At 42.0% G+C, this 23354-nt stretch overlaps 1 protein-coding gene across 1 annotated transcript in view; it reads right to left on the bottom strand.

The window, feature by feature from the left end:
- LOC136863901 (dynein beta chain, ciliary-like) overlaps window positions 1-23354 on the bottom strand; it is a 5220903-nt gene that overhangs the window by 1162075 nt on the left and 4035474 nt on the right. The window contains exon 69 of the mRNA XM_068226514.1: window positions 18901-19049. Coding sequence (XP_068082615.1) covers window positions 18901-19049 — 149 coding nt within the window. The remainder of the gene's footprint in view (window positions 1-18900; window positions 19050-23354) is intronic.

Here is a 23354-nt window from a genome sequence, read left to right as displayed (position 1 = left end):
TCTTATGGGACTACTCAGGTGAGCTGGAGAAAGGGCTACTGTGCAAGATGGCGGCTATACATAGGCTCTTATGGGACTACTCAGGGGACCTGGCGCAAGGGCTACTGTGCAAGATGGTGGCTATACATAGGCTCTTATGGGACTACTCAGGTGAGCTGGAGAAAGGGCTACTGTGCAAGATGGCGGCTATACATAGGCTCTTACGGAGAACGCTGGCCCATGGGAGATATAGGACTTAAGGAGACGGCCTAGCGGCGATTGTGCAAGATGGCGATCATGTACAAGTTCCTAGTACTAGGGTCTTCGGGGCAAGATGGCGGCTATACATAGGTTCTCATGGAATAAAGCTAGACCAAGGCAGACATAGCACTTAAGGAGGCGGCCTAACGGCGATTGCGTATTATGGCGGCTATACACGGGGTCTTATGGAGAAAGCTGGCAGATGGGCTACTGCGCAAATGGCGGCTATACACGGTACTTATGGGACTAACACTAGGGAGCTTGCATAGCGGCACATGCGCAAGATCGCGGCTTTACACGGGCTCTTACGCGTCCTACACTACAGAGCTCGCATAGTGGCACATGCGCAAGATGGCGGCTATACATAGGCTCTTATATAGATAGCTGGCTCAGGGGAGAAATAAGATTTAAGGAGACGGCCTAGGGACTAATGCGCAAGATGGCGGCCGAGTGAAACTTCCTAGTGCTAGGACCCCCGAGGTATGATGGCCGCTATCCATTAGTTATAAGAGGCTAACTTTTAAGGAGATGGACAAAGAGCTAATGGTGATGCATTGCTCTTATAGACCTAACTCTCCAGAGTTACCTCAGGGGCTCACAACTTATAACTTATGACCTATTGTTTTTATCTGCTTAACTATCGGGTACTGAGTCAATGGCTACTATTCAAGATGGCTGCTATACTGTATTCGTTTAGACATAACTAGGAGGTCGCCTCAGGGGCTTACAACTTGTAACGTATGTCCTATTAGTTTGATCAGCTTGTAATTCGAGAACTGAGGCAAGGGATACTATGCAAGATGACTGCTATACTCTATTCGTATAGACCTTAGTAGTACAATTGGATGGTTCGGCCGCCACCGCCACCGCAGGCTCCCAGAGGCCACCGCCACCACCACAGCCAGAGGCCTCCCAGATGCCTCCTCCGCAACCACCACAGTCAGAGGCCTCCCAGAGGTCTCCTCCACCACCCGCGGGAAGTTTGAATTTGTAAACAAAGTCACGTGCTTTTTGACAGCTGTCATCGACAACAACGCATCGCTAACCTCAGTACTGCCATCTTGACGGGCCTAAACCTCAGTAGTACCAACTTAACCTAACTAGCGCGAGGTAAACAAAGCCACGTGTTTTTTGACAGCCACGTGCTTTTTGACAGACAACAACGCATCGCTAACCTCAGTACTGCCATCTTGACGGGCCTAAACCTCAGTAGTACCAACTTAACCTAACTAGCGCGTGGTAAACAAAGCCACGTGCTTTTTGACAGCCACGTGCTTTTTTGACAGCTGTCATCCGCCATCTTTAAACCACAGAGCACTGTGCTGCCCTCTTTATCGTAGTAGATGTAAATTCGCCACCTGCCATCGGCAGTGCTGCCACCTTGGCGGGCCTAAACCTTAGTGCTACCAACTTAAACTCACTAGCGTGAGATAAACAAAGCCACGTGAATTATTTTGACAGCTGTCACCCGCCATCTTTAAACTACAGAGCACAGTGCTGCCCTCTTTAGCTACTTACCTTTGAAATGTGGTACGTCACAGCTGTCATCCGCCATCTTGCATCGCAAACCTCAGTGCTGCACTCTTTAGCTAGATACCTTTGAAATGTAGTGGCGGTAATTCGAGAAATTCTTTATGCTCTTGTTTGTAAACAAATCCACGTGCAGCTGCCATCCGCCATCTTTAATCTATAGAGCACCGTGCTGCCCTCTTTAGCTACTTACCTTTGAAATGTGGTACGTCACAACTGTCATCCGCCACCTTGCATCGCAAACCTCAGTGCTGCACTCTTTAGCTAGATACCTTTGAAATGTAGTGGCGGCAATTTGAGAAATTCTTTATGCTCTTGTTTGGAAACAAAGCCACGTACTTTTTTGACAGCTGTCATCCGCCATCTTTAGTAGTACAATTGGACAGTTCGGGCGCCGCCACCGCCACCGGGCTCCCGGAGGCCACCTCCACCACCACCACAGCCAGAGGCCTCCCAGATACCTCCTCCACCACCACCACCACAGCCAGAGGCCTCCCAGAGGTCTCCTCCACCACCCGCGGGAAATTTGAATTTGTAAACAAAGCCATGTGCTTTTTGAAAGCTGTCATCGACAACAACGCATCGGTAACCTCAGTACTGCCATCTTGACGGGCCCAAACCTCAGTAGTACCAACTTAACCTAACTAGCGCGAGATAAACAAAGCCACGTATTTTTTGACAGCCACGTGCTTTTTGACAGACAACAACGCATCGCTAACCTATGTACTGCCATCTTGACGGGCCTAAACCTCAGTAGCACCAACTTAACCTAACTAGCGCGTGGTAAACAAAGCCACGGTCTTTTTGACAGCTGTCATCCGCCATCTTTAAACCACAGAGCACTGTGCTGCCCTCTTTATCGTAGTAGATGTAAAATTCGTCACCTGTCATCGGCAGTGCTGCCATCTTGGCGGGCCTAAACCTTAGTGCTACCAACTTAACCTCACTAGCGTGAGATAAACAAATCCACGTGCAGCTGTCATCTGCCATCTTTAATCCAGAGAGCACCGTGCTGCCCTCTTTAGCTACTTACCTTTGAAATGTGGTACCTCACAGCTGTCATCCGCCATCTTGCATCCGAAACCTCAGCGCTGCACTCTTTAGCTAGATACCTTTGAAATGTAGTGGTGGCAAATTCTTTATGCTCTTGTTTGGGAACAAAGCCACGTGCAGCTGTCATCCGCCATCTTTAATCCTGAGAGCACCGTGCTGCCCTCTTTAGCTACTTACCTTTGAAATGTGGTACGTCACAGCTGTCATCCGCCATCTTGCATCGCAAACCTCAGTGCTGCACTCTTTAGCTAGATACCTTTGAAATGTAGTGGCGGGAAATTCTTTATGCTCTTGTTTGGAAACAAAGCCACGTGCAGCTGTCATCCGCCATCTTTAATCCATAGAGCACCGTGCTGCCCTCTTTAGCTACTTACCTTTGAAATGTGGTACGTCACAGCTGTCATCCGCCATCTTGCATCGCAAACCTCTGTGCTGCACTCTTTAGCTAGATACCTTTGAAATGTAGTGGCGGCAAATTCCACGTGCTCTTGTTTGGAAACAAAGCCACGTGCAGCTGTCAACCGCCATCTTTAATCCAGAGAGCACCGTGCTGCCCTCTTTAGCTACTTACCTTTGAACTGTGGTACGTCACAGCTGTCATCCGCCATCCTGCATCGCAAACCTCAGTGCTGCACTCTTTAGCTAGATACCTTTGAAATGTAGTGGCTGCAATTTGAAAAATTCTTTATGCTCCTGTTTGGCAAAAAACATATGCGCTTTTTTTGTCAGCTATCATCCGCCATCTTTAATCTAGACAGCACCGTGCTGCCCTCTATGTGGTGGTGGTAAATTCTACACGCTCTTGTTTGGAAACAAACCCATGTGCTTTTCTGACAGCTGTCAAACGCCTGAGAGCACCGTGCTGCCATCTTTAGCTAGATACCTTTGAAATGTGGTGGGGGCAAATTCCACGTGCTCTTGTTTAGTAAACAAAGCCACGTGCTTTTTTGACAGCTATAATCCGCCATCTTTAATCAATAGAGCACTGTGCTGCTATCATGCGGGTAATTTCGAAGCTGTCATCCACCATCTTTAATCTACAGAGCGCCGTGCTGCTCTCTGTAGTAGCGGGCAATTTGAAAAGTGCTGTTACTTGTCATCCGTCATCTTTAATCAACAAAGCTTCGTACTGCTATCTTTAGCTACATACATTTAACATGTGGTGGCGGATAATTTGAAAATAAAAAACCTTCCATTAGCTATCATCCGCCATCTTTATTCAACAGAGCATCGTGCTGCTATCTCTAGCTACATACATTTAACATGTGGTGAAGGCAATTTGAAATTCTATCTAGATGCCATCTTTAATCAACAGAGCACCGTGCTGCTATCCCTTTGAATTGTGGTGACGGATAATTTGAAATTCCGTTAGCTATCATCATTAAACATTAGTGCATTCGCTAACCTAACCTCTCATCTACTATCTTGAAGGAGATTATACGACACCTCCTCTACCTCCTGCTCTTCCCCCTCCTCCTCCCCTACCACCTCCGCCTCCTCCTCCTCTGTCAAGGCATAACTTTATCGAACACGCATCGCGAAGGCAAGAGTGTGCAGCGATATGCATGTTTAGACTTGCGGATTACGAAAGAAACATAAAAAAACTTGAATCGAACACTGCACTCGATGTCGTTAACTTCAACATGTGATTAAAACATAAGTAGAATCGAACGCTGTACAACATGTTAGGGGATACCTTTGTTCTAAGAAGATCAGATTGAAACATAACAAGACTAGAATTGAACACTGCACTCGATGTCGTTAACCTTAACATATGATCAGAACATTGATTGATGTGTTCAGATCACTAAACAAGTAGAACCGAACACTGTACAACATGTTAGGGGATACCTTTGTTCTAAGAAAATTAGATTGCAAAATAACAACCCTAGAATCGAACACTACACTCGATGTTGTTAACCTTAACATGTGATCATAACATTTATCGATGTGTTCAGATCACTAAACAAGTAGAAACGAACACTGTACAAGATGTCAGGGGATACCTTTGTTCTAAGAAAATTAGATTGAAACATAACAAGACTAGAACCGAACACTGTACAACATGTTAGGGGATACCTTTGTTCTAAGAAGATCAGATTGAAACATTACAAGACTAGAATTGAACACTGCACTCGATACAACATGTGATCAGAACATTGATTGATGTGTTCAGATCACTAAACAAGTAGAACCGAACACTGTACAACATGTTAGGGGATACCTTTGTTCTAAGAAAATTAGATTGAAACATAACAAGACTAGAATCGAACACTGCACTCGATGTCGTTAACCTTAACATGTGATCCGATACAACATGTTAGGGGATACCTTTGTTCTAAGAAAATTAGATTGAAACATAGCAAGACTAGAATCGAACACTGTAAGAACATTGTTTGATGTGTTCAGAGCAAAAGTACAACTTCAATGATTTACCTAGTTTAAATATCAAAAACACACACTGTGCACATATCGCATAGCTATCTCGCCTATCACTTGCCTAGTATGAAAATCAAAAACACACTGTGCACATATCGCATAGCTAGCTCAGCAACACTTCAAATGATTTGCTTAGTACGAAAATAAAAAATAAAAATCTATACCGCGTAGCTAACTCGTTCATCGCACTGCTAAGACGCTTAGTAATTGCGAATACACTGATATATCTCATACAAAAAATCAAGAAAGTACACTGCGTAGCTAACTCGCTCGGTCACTCGCTTAGTAATTGTAACACGACTAGAACACTGATACACGTTACTCTTTTTTTCTCGAAGCACACACGCATACACACGGATAAGAATGTTGGGAGATACAACATACTTACATGTTTTTTTAAAAAATTAGGGGGGGGTGAAAGATCATAAATTATATGTACACATGTTGTCTCGTCCAAGTTGTAAGACGAAATAGACGCAGTACTGCGAGTTTCCGCTATAGCAGGCGAACGGAAGTAGCATGATATCTCAGCAAAAAAATACGCGTGAGCTTGCATACACGCAAGTCAGACACAATGATGGATACCGCGATTCAAATCCTGGCAACTTATGTCGTCAGGAAGGGCATCCGGCGAGCATCTAGCTGTAAATCCCCGATTCTCATGTTAGAAAGGGCAACTTGTTGTAAAACATTCCTAATCCCAGTTCTTTGACGTCAGGAAGGGCAACCGGTCGAAAACAATAGTGTATGATGTAAGAGGCTAGATACTGCCCGTTTTGGGTCAGGAAGGGCAACTAGTCTTAAAACAAATTCTTGCGAATTAAAATCTAAGTTTTGCGTCAGGAAGGGCATCCGGCTGTAAAACAATAATTCGTGATACAGCGATTTAAAATCTAAGAAGTGCATCTAGCTGTAAAACCACGATTCTCGTGTTAAAAAGAGCATCTAGTTGTAAAACAGATACTTAATCCCAGTTCATTGATCAGGAAGGGCAACCGGTCGGAAACAATAGTGTATGATGTAAGAGGTTAGATACTGCCAGTTTTGCGTAAGGAAGGGCAACTAGTCTTAAAACAAATTCCTGCGAATCAAAATCTTCGTTTTGCGTCAGGAAGGGCATCCGGCTGTAAAACAGTAGTTCGTGATACAGCGATTTAAAATCTAAAAAGTGCATCTAGCTGTAAATCCCCGATTCTCGTGTTAAAAAGAAAATCTATTTGTAAAACAGATCCTTAATCCCAGTTCTTTGACGTCAGGAAGGGCAACCGGTCGAAAACAATAGTGTATGATGTAAGAGGCTAGATACTGCCAGTTTTGCGTCAGGAAGGGCAACTAGTCTTAAAACAAATGCTTGCCATTTAAAATCTTAGATTTGCGTAAGGATTGGTATCCGGCTGTAAAACAATAGTTCATGATACAGCGATTTAAAATCTTAGATCCTGCACTAAGAAGAGCATCTAGCTGTAAATCCCCGATTCTCGTGTTAGAAAGAGCAAGTAGTTGTAAAACAGATTCTTAATCCGAGTTCTTTGACGTCAGGAAGGGCAACCGGTCGAAAACAATAGTGTATGATTTAAGAGGTTAGATACTGCCAGTTTTGCGTCAGGGAGGGCAACTAGTCTTAAAACAAATTCTTGCTATTTAAAATCTTAGTTTTGCGTCAGGAAGGGCATCCGGCTGTAAAACAATAGTTCGTGATAGAGCGATTTAAAATCTAAGAAGCGCATCTAGCTTTAAAGCTCCGATTCTCGTGTTAAAAAGAGCAACTAGTTGTAAAACAGATTCTTAATCCTAGTTCTTTGACGTCAGGAAGGGCAACCGGTCGAAAACAATAGTGTATGATGTAAGAGGCTAGATACTGCCCGTTTTGCGTCAGGAAGGGCAACTAGTCTTTAAAAAAATGCTTGCCATTTAAAATCTTAGTTTTGCGTCAGGAAGGGCATCCGGTTGTAAAACAATAGGTCGTGATACAGCGATTTAAAATCTTAGTTCCTGCACTAAGAAGAGCATCTAGAAGTAAATCCCCGATTCGCGTGTTAGAAAGGGCAACTAGTTGTAAAACAGATTCTTAATCCGAGTTCTTTGACGTCAGGAAGGGCAACCAGTCGAAAACAATAGTGTATGATGTAAGAGGCTAGATACTGCTAGTTTTGCGTCAGGAAGGGCAACTAGTCTTAAAACAAATTCTTGCGATTTAAAAATCTTAGATTTGCGTCAGGAAGGGCATCCGGCTGTAAAACAATAGTTCGTGATACAGCGATTTAAAATCTTAGTTCCTGCACTAAGAAGTGCATCTAGCTGTAAAACCCAGATTCTCGTGTTAGAAAGGGCATCTAGTTGTAAAACAAATCCTTAATCCGAGTTATTTGACGTCAGGAAGGGCAACCGGTCGAAAACAATAGTGTATGATGTAAGAGGTTAGATACTGCCAGTTTTGCATCAGGAAGGGCAACTAGTCTTAAAACAAATTCTTGCGATTTAAAATCTTAGTTTTGCGTCAGGAAGGGCATCCGGTTGTAAAACAATAGGTCGTGATACAGCGATTTAAAATCTTAGATCCTGCACTAAGAAGAGCATCTAGCTGTAAATCCCCGATTCTCGTGTAGGAAAGGGCAACTAGTTGAAAAACAGATTCTTAATCCGAGTTCTTTGACGTCAGGAAGGGCAACCGGTCGAGAACAATAGTGTATGATGTAAGAGGCTAGATACTGCTAGTTTTGCGTCAGGAAGGGCAACTATTCTTAAAACAAATTCTGCGATTCAAAATCTTAGTTTTGCTTCAGGAAGGGCATCCGGCTGTAAAACAATAGTTCGTGATACAGCGATTTAAAATCTCAGATCCTGCAGTAAGGAGAGCATCTAGCTGTAAATCCCCGATTCTCGTGTTAGAAAGGGCAACTAGTTGTAAAACAGATTCTTAATCCGAGTTCTTTGACGTCAGGATGGGCAACCGGTCGAAAACAATAGTGTATGATGTAAGAGGTTAGATACTGCCAGTTTTGCATCAGGAAGGGCAGCTAGTCTTCAAACAAATTCTTGCGATTTAAAATCTCAGTTTTGCGTCAGGAAGGGCATCCGGCTGTAAAACAATAGTTCATGATACAGCGATTTCAAATCTAAGAAGTGCATCTAGCTGTAAAACCCCGATTCTCGTGTTAAAAAGAGCATCTAGTTGTAAATCAGATTCTTAATCCGAGTTCTTTGACGTCAGGAAGGGCAACTGGTCGAAAACAATAGTGTATGATGTAAGAGGTTAGATACTACCAGTTTTGCGCCAGGAAGGGCAACTAGTCTTAAAACAAATTCTTGCGATTTAAAAATCTTACTTTTGCGTCAGGAAGGGCATCCGGTTGTAAAATAATATTTCGTGATACGGCGATTTAAAATCTTAGATCCTGCACTAAGAAGAGCATCTAGCTGTAAATCCCCGATTCTCGTGTTAGAAAGGGCAACTAGTTGTAAAACAGATTCTTAATCCGAGTTCTTTGACGTCAGGAAGGGCAACCGGTCGAAAACAATAGTGTATTATGTAAGAGGCTAGATACTGCTAGTTTTGCGTCAGGAAGGGCAACTAGTCTTAAAACAAATTCTTATGATTTAAAAATCTTACTTTTGCGTCAGGAAGGGCATCCGGTTGTAAAATAATATTTCGTGATACGGCGATTTAAAATCTTAGATCCTGCACTAAGAAGAGCATCTAGCTGTAAATCCCCGATTCTCGTGTTAGAAAGGGCAACTAGTTTTAAAACAGATTCTTAATCCGAGTTCTTTGACGTCAGGAAGGGCAACCGGTCGAAAACAATAGTGTATGATGTAAGAGGCTAGATACTGCTAGTTTTGCGTCAGGAAGGGCAACTAGTCTTAAAACAAATTCTTGCGAGTCAAAATCTTAGTTTTGCGTCAGGAAGGGCATCCGGCTGTAAAACAATAGTTCGTGATACAGCGATTTAAAATCTTAGTTCCTGCACTATGAAGTGCATCTAGCTGTAAAACCCCGATTCTCGTGTTAGAAAGGGCATCTAGTTGTAAAACAGATTCTTAATCCGAGTTCTTTGACGTCAGGAAGGGCAACCGGTCGAAAACAATAGTGTATGATTTAAGAGGTTAGATACTGCCAGTTTTGCGTCAGGGAGGGCAACTAGTCTTAAAACAAATTCTTGCTATTTAAAATCTTAGTTTTGCGTCAGGAAGGGCATCTGGCCAAAAACAATAGTTCATGATACAGCGATTTAATATCTAAGAAGTGCATCTAACTGTAAAACCCCGATTCTCGTGTTAAAAAGAGCATCTAGTTGTAAAACAGATTCTTAATCCCAGTTCTTTGACGTCAGGAAGGGCAACCGCTCGAAAACAATAGTGTATGATGTAAGAGGTTAGATACTGCTTGTTTTGTGTCAGGAAGGGCAACCAGTCGTAAAACAGATTCTTTTGATTTAAAATCTCGCGTCAGGAAGGGCAACCGTCCGTAAAACAGATACTTGCGATTTTAAATCTCATGTTATGGAAGGGGGTACTCGGCTGTAAAACATATTTTTAATCCCGGTCCTGTTACGTTAGGAACTACATCTAGCTGTAAAACAGGAGCTGCAAAAATTTACAGTGTTAAGCTTTAGTAGCATGCTATGGGTTACATTTTTTGTTCTACCGCATAGAACACTATCTTTGAAGTTGTATCGGCGCAGTCATTCAGAGCGACGTGCGGAATGCATGTGTTGGCTGAAATTGTACACGCATCTTCCGGCTGCACTAACCTTGAAACGAGGACACGGCGTGCTGATAAGCCACTTGTAACTCACGGAACGTCTTCTTATCTGCGTGTAGCATTCAACTGGTGTAAGCTCCTAACATAAAATATTATGGTTGTACGGAGAGGTTAAAACGCAGTGCCAGCATATAGCCTACCCCTATCGAAAGAGCCAGCACGGTGCAGGCATATAGGCTACTCCTGTTGAAGGAGCCTGTACAAGGTTTAACGCCTCCATCAACAGCCCTTACTTAATGCTGGCTTTTTTGCACGCCCTCGAAACTACCTAAAAATGTAATATACAATAGTAGGGAGAGGGTAAAACCCGGTGCCGGTACATAGCCTCTTCCTACCGAAGAAGCCTGCACAGGGCTTAACGCCTCCATCCGACAGATGAATCGCCATCAACATCTTATACTCATAATCATTTTCGAAGGAGTCTGCACAAGGTTTAACGCCCCCATCAACAGCCCTTACTTAATGCTGGCTTTTTGCTCGCCCTCAGCCTGCACACAGCTTATCGCCTCCATCCGACAGATGAATCACTATCAAGATCTTGTACTCAAAATCATTTTCGAAGGAGTCTGCACAAGGTTAAACGGCCCCATCAACAGCCCTTAGTTAATGCTGGCTCTTTGCACGCCCTCGAAACCACCTGATAATGTAATATGCAACAGTAGGATCGCTCCCATCCGACAAATGAGTCACCCTCAACACTCTTGTACCCGCAATCATTCTCGCTACTTCGGGAGATAGCAGGTTCGAACTCCTACTGTCGGAAGCCGTAAAAAATAGCAAATGCTAGGCGAGGGACCTGCTCGATCGTCATAACATGATCTAGCCGGATGCCCTTCCTGACGGCATAAGTTGCCAGGATTTGAATCGCGGTATCCTTCATTGTGTCTGACTTGCGTGTATGCAAGCTCACGCGTATTTTTTTGCTGAGATATCATGCTACTTCCGTTCGCCAGCTATAGCGGAAACTCGCAGTACTGCGTCTATTTCATCTTACAACTTGGAGGGGACAACATGTGTACATATAATTTATGATCTTTCACCCCCCTATTTTTAAAAAAAACATGTAAGTATGTAGTATCTCGCAACATTCTTATCCGTGTGTGTGTGTGTGTTTCGAGAAAAAAAAGAGTAACGTGTATCAGTGTTCTAGTCGTGTTGCAATTACTAAGCGAGTGACCGAGCGAGTTGGCTACGCAGTGTGCTTTCTTGATTTTCGTATGAGATATATCAGTGTATTCGCAATTACTAAGCGTCTTAGCAGTGCGATGAACGAGTTAGCTACGCGGTATAGATATTTATTTTTTATTTTCGTACTAAGCAAATCATTTGAAGTGTTGCCCAGTTAGCTATGCGATATGTGCACAGTGTGTTTTTGATTTTCATACTAGGCAAGTGATAGGCGAGATAGCTATGCGATATGTGCACAGTGTGTGTTTTTGATATTTAAACTAGGTAAATCATTGAAGTTGTACTTTTGCTCTGAACACATCAAACAATGTTCTTACAGTGTTCGATTCTAGTCTTGCTATGTTTCAATCTAATTTTCTTAGAACAAAGGTATCCCCTAACATGGTGTATCGGATCACATGTTAAGGTTAACGACATCGAGTGCAGTGTTCGATTGTAGTCTTGTTATGTTTCAATCTAATTTTCTTAGAACAAAGGTATCCCCTAACATGTTGTGCAGTGTTCGGTTCTACTTGTTTAGTGATCTGAACACATCAATCAATGTTCTGATCACATGTTGTTTCGAGTGCAGTGCTCAATTCTAGTCTTGTTATGTTTCAATCTGATCTTCTTAGAACAAAGGTATCCCCTAACATGTTGTATCGAGTACAGTGTTCGGTTCTACTTGTTTAGTGATCTGAACACATCAATCAATGTTCTGATCACATGTTATGGTTAACGACATCGAGTGCTGTGTTCAATTCTAGTCTTGTTATGTTTCAATCTGATCTTCTTAGAACAAAGGTATCCCCTCACATGTTGTATTAAGTACAGCGTTCGATTCTACTTATGTAGTGTTCTGAACACACCAAACAATGTTTTAATCACATGTTGAAGTTAACGACATCGAGTACAGTGTTCCATTCTAGTCTTGATCACTTATTTTGTGTTCTGAACACATCAATCTATCTTCTGATCACTTGTTGTATTGAATACTGGCTGTGTCATAAGGAGCTATGTATAGCCGCCATCTTGCGTCCGCCATCTTGCACAAGCACCCCTAGGGGGGGGGCGTCTCTAGCCACCTTGTGCAAGGATCCTTAAGCCGCCTCATAAGAGCAACCACCATCTTGCGCAAGCATCCCTAGGGTGTCTCATAAGGAGCCTTGTATAACCGCCATCTTGCGCAAGCATCCCAAGGGGTCTCACAAGAAACTATGTATAGCGATCATCTTGCATAAGCACCTTTAAGGAGTCATGTATAGCCACCATCTTGTGCAATTAGCGTCGAGAGATGGCTGCTGGAGAATATTTCTTTTTAAATTATCCGCCACCATTTTCAACTAAAGAGTGTAGCACTGAGGTTTGCGATGTAAGATGGCGGATGACAGCTGCCAAAAAGCGCGTGAATTTGTTTACTAAACAAGAGCACGTGGAATTTGCCGCCACCACAGTTCAAAGGTATCTAGCTAAAGATGGCAGCACGGTGCTCTCTTGATTAAAGATGGCGGATGACAGCTAACAGAACTTTTCAAATTACCCGCTACTACAGAGAGCAGCACGGTGCTCTGTGAATTAAAGATGGCGGATGACAGCTGACGCAAGAGGGCAGCACAGTGCTCTATTGATTAAAGATGGCGGACGACAGCTGTCAAAAAAGCACGTGGCTTTGTTTCCAAACAAGAGCACGTGGAATTTGCCGCCACCACATTTCAAAAGTATCTACCTAAAGAGTACAGCACTGAGGTTTGTGATGCAAGATGGCGGTTGACAGCTGTCAGAAAAGCACATGGGTTTGTTTCCAAACAAGAGCGCGTAGAATTTACCACCCCACATAAAGGGCAGCACGGTGCTCTCTGGATTAAAGATGGCGGATGATAGCTGTCAAGAAAAGCGCATAGGTTTGTTTCCAAACAAAAGCATAAAGAATTTCTCAAATTGCCGCCACTACATTTCAAAGGTATCTAGCTAAAGAGTGCAGCACTGAGGTTTGCGATGCAAGATTACGGATGAAAGTTGTGACGTACCACATTTCAAAGGTAAGTAGCTAAAGAGGGCAGCACGGTGCTCTATAGATTAAAGATGGCGGATGACAGCTGCACGTGGATTTGTTTACAAACAAGAGCATAAAGATTTTCTCGAATTACCGCCACTACATTTCAAAGTTATCTAGCTAAAAAGTGCAGCACTGAGGTTTGCGATGCAAGATGGCGGATGACAGCTGTGACGTACCACATTTCAAAGGTAAGTAGCTAAAGAGGGCAGCACTGTGCTCTGTAGTTTAAAGATGGCGGGTGACAGCTGTCAAAAAAATTCACGTGGCTTTGTTTATCTCACGCTAGTGAGGTTAAGTTGGTAGCACTAACGTTTATTCCCGCCAAGGTGGCAGCACTGCCGATGGCAGGTGGCGAATTTACATCTACTACGATAAAGAGGGCAGCACAGTGCTCTGTGGTTTAAAGATGGCGGATGACAGTTGTCAAAAAAGCACGTGGCTGTCAAAAAGCACGTGGCTTTGTTTACCACGCGCTAGTTAGGTTAAGTTTGTTCTACTGAGGTTTAGGCCCGTCAAGATGGCAGTACTGAGGATAGCGATGCGTTGTTGTCTGTCAAAAAGCACGTGGCTGACAAAAAACACGTTCTTTGTTTACCTCGCGCTAGTTAGGTTAAGTTGGTACTACTGAGGTTTAGGCCCGTCAAGATGGCAGTACTGAGGTTAGCGATGCGTTGTTGTCGATGACAGCTGTCAAAAAGCACGTGGCTTTGTTTACAAATTCAAATTTCCCGCGGGTGGTGGAGGAGACCTCTGGGAGTCCTCTGGCTGTGGTGGTGGTGGAGGAGGCATCTGGGAGGCCTCTGGCTGTGGTGGTGGTGGAGGTGGCCTCTGGGAGCCTGCGGTTGCGGTGGCGGCCGAACCATCCAATTATACTACTGACCTTATCTAGAGAGATCCCTCAGAGGCTCACAACTTGTATATTATGATATACAAGTTTTATCGGCCTGACGTTCCACAATGAGGCAAGGGCTGCTATGAAATTTGACTGCTATGCTCTATTCGTATAGACTTAACTGGAGAGCTACCTCAGTGGCCTTCAACTTGTGTCTTATTACCTATTAGTTTGTTCAGACCGGCATTCAAGATGTCGTAGACGCAGTGGTGCCGTCCAGAACACGATAAGTTAAGAAAATCAGTTAAGTGTTAGAAAGCAAATTTGGGCTTAATTGCAAAATGTCAAATATCTCGAAATCGGTGCGTCGTAGAGCAAAACAGACGAGACATTAGCCCCCTAAGGCGCACAGCCAGTCCGTCTCGAACATAACAACACAAGAGAAAAGTGACCTAATGATGGGATCAACGGTTCGCAAGGTGACTGCTATACACAGGCTCTTATGTGACTAACTCCTGGGACCTTGGCCTGGGGCAAATGCGCAAGTAGTCTAATGTATATCGGCTCTTAGAGAGAAAGCTGGCCCAAGGTAGGATAGGTAGTATACATATGACATAAGGAGACGGCCTAGGGACTAACGCGCAAGATGGCGGCCGCGTGCAACTTCTTAGTGCTAGGACCCCCGAGCAATGATGGCCGCTATACATTGGTAATATGAGGCTAACTTTAAGTAGATTCACCAAGAGCTAATGGTGATACATTGTTCGTACAGACCTAACTAGAGGGCTGCCTTACGGGCTCACAACAAGTAACTTATGACCTATTATATATATCATCCTAAAATTCGAGAACTGAGGCAAGGGCTAGCCTTTACCACTCGTCTGTCGGGTGAGGCCCGACATTACGATATTCCCGTTCCTTTCGCATGTCGGGCGAGACCCGACATGACATTTTATCGCCCACCGCTCGTCTGCCGTTTCTTAGCCGACAAAATAAACGTTGCTATACTATACTGCCATCTTTTGATTCAGCGTGGAACTTTGTAGAATCCAGATATTATTTGACAATCAGTCAATAATCTGTTATTTAGAGGGCAGTGTAACCGTCAGTTGTCCACTCACGCGCACGAAAGGTCGAGCGATAGTAAACATTCACGGTCTTATAGTCATATATAGTTTACTGTTCAATGTTGTATATGTCGGGTAACACACAAATACACAGTATTTTCGCACCTCTTCACCTTCCTTGTACCCTGAAAGTGAATTGGCGATGTTCGGCTTGTGTACCGTAACCCAACATGTGCCTGATGCTGACGGCTGGTACAATTATAAATCAACTGATCCCGATTTCAAGAAATCGCCGTTTAGCCTAAAATCTACCGTGAGGTATGAAACCAGAGACTGAATAGAGTTTTTAAATTGCTTTTTACCGATAATTTGTTCATTGAAATAATTAACGAATCCAATCGGTATGCGATAACGATAGTAATAATAATAATAATAATAATAATAATAATAATAATAATAATAATAATAATAATGATAATGCAAAATAATTTTCTTAAATTGCACGTATTGCTTTTATTTGCTCCAGTATAGCTTACTTAAAATCTCTATAGCATAAATTCATCATTTAAAAGCAAATGCTACCTCCAAAATCGTGAAAGATGAATACAGGTCATATAAGATAAACATTCACATTTAAAATAGGAGTAGTAGAGACAACACAGAGAACTTTAATTCGAGGTGTAAGGGCTAGTATGCTATATGGATGTTATACTGTATTCAAATGGATGTAAATAGAGAGCTACTACAGGGGCTCAAAACCTGTAACTTATAACCTATTTGTCTCATTGGCTAAACTTTGAGGGACTGAGACAAAGCCTGTTACGCAAGATGGCTGCTATACCCTATTTGTATTGACTTACCTAGGGATATGCCTCAGGGTCTCACAACTTGTAATATTCGTACGACTATTGTCCTTCCTTACACCAGCTAGGACCAAACTTTACATTCTAGCTAATTATGCAGGCTTAAACGCATCGCTTCCCCTTCACCCACCACTACACTTTGTAGTATTAGAACTAGGGAGATGATGTAAAACTTAATACATTTGCTTTGTCCATAAGATAGTAACGATGGAAGATGACCTTATGTCTTGGAGCTGAACTTGAAAAAAGATGAGAGGTTGCACATAGAACTAGGCAAATGGTGTAAGTATTAGTATATATGCCTTATTCATAGGCGTGTAATATTGGGAAGCATCCTTGAGGCTCGAATCTAAGACACTTATAGTAGCTTACAATATTGTTGACATAACTTAGAGGTTTAAACATTGAGTTCGGAACCGAATAAAATTTTTGCGCTATACATAATGGGGGACCGAACTCAGCACTCTTTCCTATGGGCTGATGAGTATCATATGTGATTGTGAGTTAAATTCAAAAACACCTATATTTAGAGCTATAAGAAAATTACCGACCTGACTAGAGATCGAACACGTGTAGATGGTGACTACACGTGGTACTAAGCAGATGTCGTAAGACTTAATACATATGCTTTATTCATCAGGCATAACGCTGAATGGCGACCTTAGGTCTTGGAGATAAGCAACCGCATGAAAGCAAAATGTCTAAAGGACAAAAGGGCAATAAAGGCTAAGTGGCAAAGGGGCAAAGGGGCTAAAAGGCTGAAAGGGTAAGGGCTCCTTCTCCTCATCCGTATGATAAAAGGGCTAAAGGGCTAATAGGCCAATGGGCTAAGGGGCTCCTCCTTCTCATCCCTATGGCAAAAAGGACTGAAGGGCTGAAGGGCTAAGTGGCAAAAAGGCTAAAGTCTAAAAGGCCGAAGGGCTAAAAGGTTAATGGGCTCCTCCTCCTCCTCCCCTTCCGTATGGAAAAAGGGCTGAAGGGATGAAGGGCTACAGGGCTATGCCAGACAGATAAGGAGTCTAGGACTCCCATGAACAGAAGAAGAAATGATATCGAAATTGGAACTGTCTTTGACTGACGATCAACATGACCAGGAAATCGAACACTAGACTTCTTCTTGGACCGAACGGCCCGACTAGGATTCGAACCCGTAGCTCCTCTACTTGGGAAAGTAACAAGCATGAATGTACATTAAAAGCTCGTGCGATTAATTGAAACAAAACAGCTTAAGAGCTGAACGGTCGAGATGCGGGAAATTCTCACCCAGACTGGGTCTCTAAGCTGGAGTTCACTGGACTTAGGACTATAGACCTTAAGTGTATAAGAGGAAGAAATCCTGAAGACTACGTGTGAACGGAGTAAGAATGCCGATAAAACTTAAGTGGCAGGATAGCAAAAAATTGACTGCGCGAGCAATTTGATTAGAAATGAAAGTATTTATAATATAAAATTCGTTGTTTTTACAAGTTCACGACATATGCACAATCACACACCCTGATAATTTAGAGGATCTAACCCATTTTCATACTGAATACTCATCATACTTGTACAAAAAGAAAATAATCTTGTGACGGATTTATGTCCCGGAGGAGTTCAGGTCTCATCAGAATTACTAAAAATTCCCGACCCATTAGTGGTGCACCGAGTAGCGATTTTGAGTCTTGGAACTATGCAGTAACTCATGCAGAAATGCGCGAACATTTTAGCTAAGGATACAAAGCTCTAGCAGGTTGAAAATTGAACAACATCTTCATGTGATATGAGAGATTTATTTTGAACAGAATATTATAAAACTCAGAGATATAAATGTAACGAATAAGTCGCTACCTCGTAGGCTCTAAATAATACGTTTAATGATAGTCGAAATGGTACTTTGGAAGAAATGACTTAAAATTTATTCTAGTATAGTTGCGTCAGTAGCTGTTTCATCGAAAAATACTACATATCCAAAGTTGTAGAAAATACAATTTGAATTATTTTTATTGTAACATATTTTTCTGTGCAAGCTATAATAATAGAGATAATCGTGAATTTATACTTTTGCTGATTGTGAGAAAAATACTTGATCAGAATATAATGTAACTCGCACTGTTATGGTTAGGAATAGAACGCTCTTGCATAGGCAGTAAATAATGGTTTTAAGTTAACTGATTTGATTAGGGAAATTCTAATAGTTTATTTTCGTATAGGTACGTTATCAGTTGTTGTATCGACGAATGATGTTTAAAAAAAGAATTAGAAAATAACATTTGTGATCCGTTTTTCCGTAAAATGCTTTCCTCTACAGGTATTACTAAGATTTTACCCTGTCTCCCCACCTTCATATTTTAATGTTACATAGGATTACTCTTATTCCCAATATCTGAGGAATAATTTAGGTACCTTCAGCGAGTAAGCAAATATATACTTCGACTTTGCATGGAATCATCTTCGTTTGTCTCAGGTATACGAGAACAGCAAGGAACTGAAGCTAATCATGATTTTAATTGTTGCAGTAACTCGGATAGAACTCCTGGTACATTATGTGAAGTTTTAATAATTATTTTCAGGGAATGTTAAGATTCAGTCTTACATACTTTCCTATTAGCCTGTATCTCCTTACGATATCTTGCATCTAAGTCAGAATTAACCTTTTTCCAAGTGCAAAAACATGTTTGAACTTAATTTCACCCTTGACGTCTTCAGTACTTTCTTAGTCAAGTGTAAAGTTCATCTTGAGTAATAAATTGGTGAAAATAATATCGTTATAACATTTTTAACATTAAAATGGCTCTCCTGACAATGTAAATGCTACTGAGCTAGCTGGTTTTCCTTTCTACTCTTCAAATGAAAACACGACCTCTGGATGGAATCATCTCATATCAACCCATGCTAAATAGTACTTAACTTACCTGAATTCATCTCTCAAAGATAGACTTCGTATGGCACCCCAGCTATTGTGAGACAAGAAATCCACTGGACTGACAACATTAGGCATGATGGGGAAACGTAGAAGTATATCCAACTCAGCTCGCTGAATTTCTTCCCGCATCACGAGTACCTAAACAATGGTGAAACATTTTAAATCAGAGAACTGAAATTTGAATTACTTTTTATAAAATTATATAAAAGTGTATAAATAATTCCTTTCATATTGTAGAAAATACGCGTTATCGGATCAAACAATGAAGTGATCTGAGCCTAGCTTGGTAAGGTCATGGTCCCATAATATTACACGATTTCACAATTATAGGCCTGGGATAGTAGATATTGTAAAACTATTTGGTTTATCACACAATAATGTTGTGGCATGGATATAAGGTTACTGTTATTGGGAACATAGGTCGTGAAAACTGGCCACAACTATACATTTCACTTGCATTGAAACCAATACCAGCAAAAGAACACGTATACCGTTTCGGAGATATATGAATCCTTATTCCCTCTTATCAAGATAAACAGGATGGTTATGACATTAAATGCCCTACATTAGCTACAACCGGCTTTATGCAGCATATCATCTCGCCTATAGTAGGATAATAGATATTAATACATCGCGCAAGTATACCAGAACATGTAAGAGTCTTCTCGAATGGGAATGGCTTCCAGAACACCATACACAATTGCAAAAGGAGTGGTGGTACGCAATCCGAAATGAAATTCGTTCACTTCATAATACCACAGGAGGAGAATGAATATCAAAGTGTTCTGTCTCATTCTCGGTTGTATATACTGTGAAATTTGTCGTACGACACCAGTGTAAATTATGACTGAATTTTGCTTACTTAAATCCTATTACAAAATAATGTAAGCATGTTCCAAAACGCTCCAATTTTAACTATTTTGCTTTCACCATTTAATATATTATCATTCTGGGGAACACAGACACTAAATACCTGGGATAATCTACCTGTTCCAGTTTGTACCACCAATCTGGCAAGGCTATTTCTCATTCCATACTCATTGAACCTATTTTCAAATTACAGGATATTAGACTACAGCCATTATGACCTTGTCGTCAGTGCTTACTACACTTCCACCAAAATGAATCCCTCCCTGCCACGGTATACCTTTCAACAGACGATTCATGTGAACTACGGGCAAAAAAGGTGAAAGATTACTGCCTCGTGTATTCCCTGTAACTACCCTGAAACAAGAACTCATTCTACCATCAATTCTCAATGCAGCCCAATTGTCAACATAAATGTCTTTGAATTAATTTAATAATTTACACTTAATCCCATTGTCCAACAGTATGGCGAAAATAATTTCCCTCGGTACCCTGTCATATGCTTTCTTTAGATCTACCGAACATAAATGTAACTGTCCATTCCTCTCGTATCATATTTCAAGTACCTGGCGTATACTAATATCTGATCTTGACAACCCGTCTGTTGCCTGAAATCACACTGGTCTTCATCCAAATTCCTCTCAATCACTGATTTAACCTTCCCTTCCAAGATGCCAGTGAATACTTTCCTGGAATACTAATCGACGAGATACCTCTATAGATGTTGCAATCCTTACTGTTCCCTTACAGATAGGTGCAATTACTGCCTTTATCCAACCTTAAGGTACCTTATCAACACTCCATACCACTCTTAGAACGCTATTAAGAAATTTCTTCACTACCTTCCAACTATAATTCACAATTTCACGTCTAATTTTATCTACCCCTGCTGCTTAACGAAATTGGGGTTTATTTATCAAATTTTCCACTGACTCAAGCCTAATTTCACCTCCTCGTGTCACCGCAAGGAAGATTTCCTTTTACGTTGAGAAGATTTTCAAATTATTCCCCCGAATTGTCCAGTGATTCCCTGGGATCCATTATGACTTCAACTCAATTACCCAATACACTGTTCATTTCCTTTTTCCATCCCTTCCTAAGATTCTTTAGTACTATCCAGAAATGGTTCCCTGCTGCTTGACCTAGCCTTTCCAGATTATTACCAAAATCTTCCCACGACTTCGTTTTGGGTTCAACAACTATTCGTTTCGCTCTGTTTCGTTCATCTACGTACAATTATCTGTCTGCATCAGCACTTGTTTGGAGCCACTTCTGATATGCCTCTTTTTTAAGTTTAGACGTTGCACTCACTTCATCACTCCAACATGATGTTCATTTTTTCATTCCTTACACAGTTTTTCCTAGGCATTCCCTTGCTCTTTTTACTACAGCATTCCTGTATGCCAACCATTCTCTTTCTACATCCGGACCCTGCTTACTGTCCACTGTTCGGAACTTCTAACTAATCATATCCAAGTACGGCTGCCTTATTTCCTATCCTTATTCGTTTGCAGACTGATTTTACTTTCTCTATCCTAGGCCTAGTGATACTTACCTGCAGTTCACTACAGATCAAATAGTGGCATGTATCATCGAAAAAATCCCCGTAAAAGTCTCACATTCCTAAACGATATCCTGAATTCGAAGACAGTTCAAATATAGTACTTCATGGATCTGGTACCCCTACCGTATCATGTGTAGCGGTGATTATCCTTATGCTTGAAGAGTGTATTCATAACTTCTAAACAAATACCAGCACAAACGTCCAGCAAACGATTCCCATTCCTGTTAGCTTCCATATCTTCCCCACATTTACCAATCACCCTTTTGTATCCTTAAGGTTCCCTCGCATTGAAATCGCCCCTATACCTGCTGGTGACCCTGATTACGGTGTCACTCAATTCACTCCTCATCTGCACCCTCACATGGTGAATACACTCAGAAAATTTTAGTCCTAATTCCTCTAACTACCAAATATATCCACATTATTCGCTCATTAACGTTCCTAACAGAAAATATGTTGCGTACAATAGTATTCCTAATGAACAGCTCAATTCCACACCCTGCCTTTCCGTTTTTAAAACCCGTCAAGTTCAATTTATTATCTCATATATCTTCCCTGTTGTCTCCCCTTACCCGAATATCACTTACTCCTAGCACATCCTGATACATCCTCTTTGCTGACTCAGCCAAATCTTGTTTCTTTCTTCCATAAACCATACCAAACCAAACCCCGTGGCACTACAGCCCTTGAGGGCCTTGGCTCACGAAGCGACCGCTGCTCAACCCGAAGGCCTGCAGATTGCGAGGTGTCGTGTGGTCAACACGATGAATCCTCTCGGCGATTATTCTTGGCTTTCAAGACCGGGGCCGCTATCTCGCCGTCAGATAGGACCTCAATTCTAATGACGTAGGCTGAGTGGACCTCGAACCAGCCTTCAGTCCAGGTATGAATCCCTGACCTGACCGGGAATAGAACCAGGGGCCTCCATGTAAGAGGCAGGCATGCTACCCCTACACGACGGAGCCGCAATAATATTGATAGCTCCTATTGAATTCCATTTCGTTTGCCAATTTGTTTCCGAGAAGCCCCCGTCTGTCAAATTGGATTGGGACTCCGTTACTGTCATAGGTAAGAAGCTAGCTTAAATTTTCTGAGCTTGGTAAATTCATGAAGCAGGATGGTACCCTACTTACACGTAGTCCAAGTGAGGATCCCTCCGCTAACGGGTTAGAGAGTCCTAGCCATCTGAGCACAAGGAGGGTCATTACTCCCACTCTGTAGCATCTGGTATTCCGACCCTCTGGACCATTGATCAGGCCTCTCAGCTGTTGCCCATGATTCCCGAAATAGGGCGTGACTACAGCAACCCATACCATGAAAAATGAGGTTGAATACAAACTGAAGTAATTTCGAACTTATAAAGCCAGTGTGGTGCAACATGATCAGCTACCTAATTGAAATTTACTTTCTGTTGTTGTTGCTGGGCAATTACGTTACTACACAACTATATGTGACCATTGCCGCTGGGTATTTCCTATTTGCGATGTACTTGTTAATAATAATAATAATGATTATAATAATAATAATCATAATAATAATAATTGTAGTAATAAAAGTATTGCATGGCAATGAGATCATAGTTACCTCCGGTGCTAACAGAAAACGTCACGGACATCAAAACTCTGGCAAATTCAGGATATCAAATTTGAATCATCAATAAACGAAAGCGATGATTTTTCTTTCCGTATCCTTCCTGGAGGGTGTAACGGTCCGAATCCCGTTACAAGCATTCATCTGTGTTATTATGCTTATTGTAATTTTATTAGTATTACAATTATTATCTACCGGGCGAGTTAGGAGCGCGCAGCTGTGAGCTTGCATCCGGGAGATAGTGGTTTCGAACCCCACTGTCCGCAGCCCTAAATATTGTTTTCCGTAGTTTCCCATCTTCACACCAGGCAAATGCTGGGGCTGATCCTTAACTAAAGCCACGGCCGATTCCTTCCTATTCCTAGGCGTTTTCTCTCCCATCGTCGCCATAAAACCTATCTGCTTCGGTGCGACCTAAAACA

This window comes from Anabrus simplex, chromosome 2 (genome assembly GCF_040414725.1).
Source record: "Anabrus simplex isolate iqAnaSimp1 chromosome 2, ASM4041472v1, whole genome shotgun sequence".
NCBI lineage: Eukaryota > Metazoa > Arthropoda > Insecta > Orthoptera > Tettigoniidae > Anabrus > Anabrus simplex.
Note: the sequence above shows the minus strand (reverse complement) of the source record. Positions and strands in the feature narration are given on the sequence as shown.